Source organism: Rhagoletis zephyria, unplaced genomic scaffold (assembly GCF_001687245.7).
Source record: "Rhagoletis zephyria isolate East Lansing unplaced genomic scaffold, Rhagoletis_zephyria_1.1 Rzeph_scaffold_00811, whole genome shotgun sequence".
In the NCBI taxonomy this organism is placed as follows: Eukaryota; Metazoa; Arthropoda; class Insecta; order Diptera; family Tephritidae; genus Rhagoletis; species Rhagoletis zephyria.
The window spans coordinates 59285-61456 of record NW_016157895.1 but is presented as its reverse complement, the minus strand read 5'-3'; the positions used below and the strand labels follow the sequence as shown (position 1 = coordinate 61456).

Here is a 2172-nt window from a genome sequence, read left to right as displayed (position 1 = left end):
AAGTAGTTGTGCGCATCGCGTAAAGTCGATGATGCAGTCGTGCAGAACATGATGGCGCGTGTGCGACGAAAATACCGATCACTTGCATATGGAGCAAATAATAACTAATATTTTAACATTTTAATAACATATAAACTTCCAATTTATATAACACAAAAAAATAATTTCAAAGCCTTCTAGTTTGTTTCTGGCAGTAATCTCTAAGTGTCGCAGTTGGAATTTGATCGCTATTGCGACAGAACCTGTTGAAGGGTAATCCAATCCTTTCGGCATGCACCCCAGCGGGCGAGTAAAGTATGCACACTGCAGTAAGTTTGTAGGTATCGTCTTTGCTCATTCTTAAGAGAGGTTTGGTTTTAAACCCAGAACTGCCGGGTAATCCTGTACGATCTTGTACGGTTCCACCTCTGCTTGGCCTTCGAGTGATAAATTTCGTTAATTGTTACTTTTATCTTCATGAGTGAGGCGCCCATGTCCACCGTGTAGGACACATTCAGTACAGAACCACACCTTGTTAATTCTTCCGCTGTCTCGTTAATATAAATGTCCCTTTGTCCCAGCACCCATATTTGGGTAATTTCGTATTGATCAGATATATACGCCAGTTGTCTCCTACAGTCTTCCACTAATTGAGATCTAACAGAGGTAGAAGAGAGTGTCTCAAAGCCAATATTTTTGTCAAGGGGAATTTTTTGTCAAGAGATTTCACACTAAACTTAAATGGTTGTAATCATAAAAAGTAAAAATATGCAAAAGCCACATGCATTTATTGTAAAATATACTAAAAATATGTACAAGTATGCAAAATCGGGTATTTTTTGCTATATGCAAAATGATGCATTCACTGCAAAATATGCACTAACGATTGAGTGCCATTTTAAAAGAAATTTCATGATTCGTAAAGATAATTTAACCATTTCCATTTGAAGATGCCCAATAAAAACATGCATTTGCATAAGATTCCGAGCCTTAGCTATGACTTTTTGTATTTCAGCGACGATGTGAATTAGACCCTTTCCATACTATGCTAACGATAAATCTTTGTTTATTAATTATTATTGTTTTCAATAGTCCGGTGTTTGCGAGTGTAACACACAGATGATATTCATTGCCTTCTTATCATGTCAACGTTGTCACCAGAAGAAGTAAGTTTTTATGATAGCTGTCATGAAACCGAAGTCCAAGAAACTGCAGCATTGAAAACAGCCCGAAAACGGAAATTGAAACCTTCAAAGGCAGCAAATCAATCTAAAAGTCTTAAACAGGATTTGAAGCAAAAGTGCATTGCCGAAGAATCGACGATAAGCAATAGTTCATCGTTATTTCAATTTGAAAGTTGCAGAGATAAACGAAGTTTTCCTTCTTCTCTTGGTATTCCTCGAAATAATGATCGGCCGGCTAATGCGAAATCAGTCTCCTATAGAAGCATGCTGCAACCTGTATCTATGGAGGTAGAAATATCGCAGATTACACACAATAAAACAGATTCCAGCGTAACAGTACGTGAAACAGATGTACCCAAGTTCGTGGGATCTTCAACCTCTGACGACGAGGATTGCATTCCAGAATCTCCAAAGCGACAAGAAAGGGCAGATCTGCGCACTATATTTTCCCGATGTTTTCATTCAACTTATGTACCATTGGAACCTTCAGCGAGCAGCCAAATATATGCTACCGCTTCGGATACGGAAGATTGAAAAACAAACATTTTTAAATTAATTTCTTTATGGAGTTTTATTCTTCTATATAAAATTACAGGTTAATAGTTGGTAAAAAGTTCGTGGTGAAGACATTACTGTTTTTTTTCATGCAGCTGCTTTATATTCATTTTTGAATCTTTTAACGAACATAAAACTGATTGCATAGTAACCTGAAAGAAATATATATGTAAATAGAAGTAACCACTGGTGTTAACAAGTTTAAACGTTAAGGCTGCTCATCTAAAGAGTAAAAACCCGTATAAAATTCATAAACCCTATAAAAAGTCTGTACATTAATAAAAGGGTTCGAAATTGTGGCTAGTTAGCTTTTACTGTCGTTCAGTAACCGAAAAACTCTGTAAAGTAACGCAAAAACGAGAGCGGTAATTTACGTTCTTATCTGTTTAAAGTTTCCCAATATTTAAATTAATTTTAGTACAGTCAATCTGGTATTGGAGGTCCTGGGAATTCT

General features: G+C 36.4%; 1 protein-coding gene across 1 annotated transcript; it reads left to right on the top strand.

Moving 5' to 3' along the window:
- Nucleotides 1-975: 975 nt before the first annotated feature.
- On the top strand, nucleotides 976-1868 carry LOC108361657 (uncharacterized). Its single transcript, XM_017614341.1, has 2 exons — nucleotides 976-985; nucleotides 1099-1868. Exons 1-2 carry the CDS (start codon nucleotides 976-978, stop codon nucleotides 1695-1697), a joined length of 609 nt encoding a protein of 202 aa, XP_017469830.1. The 3' UTR covers nucleotides 1698-1868.
- Nucleotides 1869-2172: the final 304 nt, after the last annotated feature.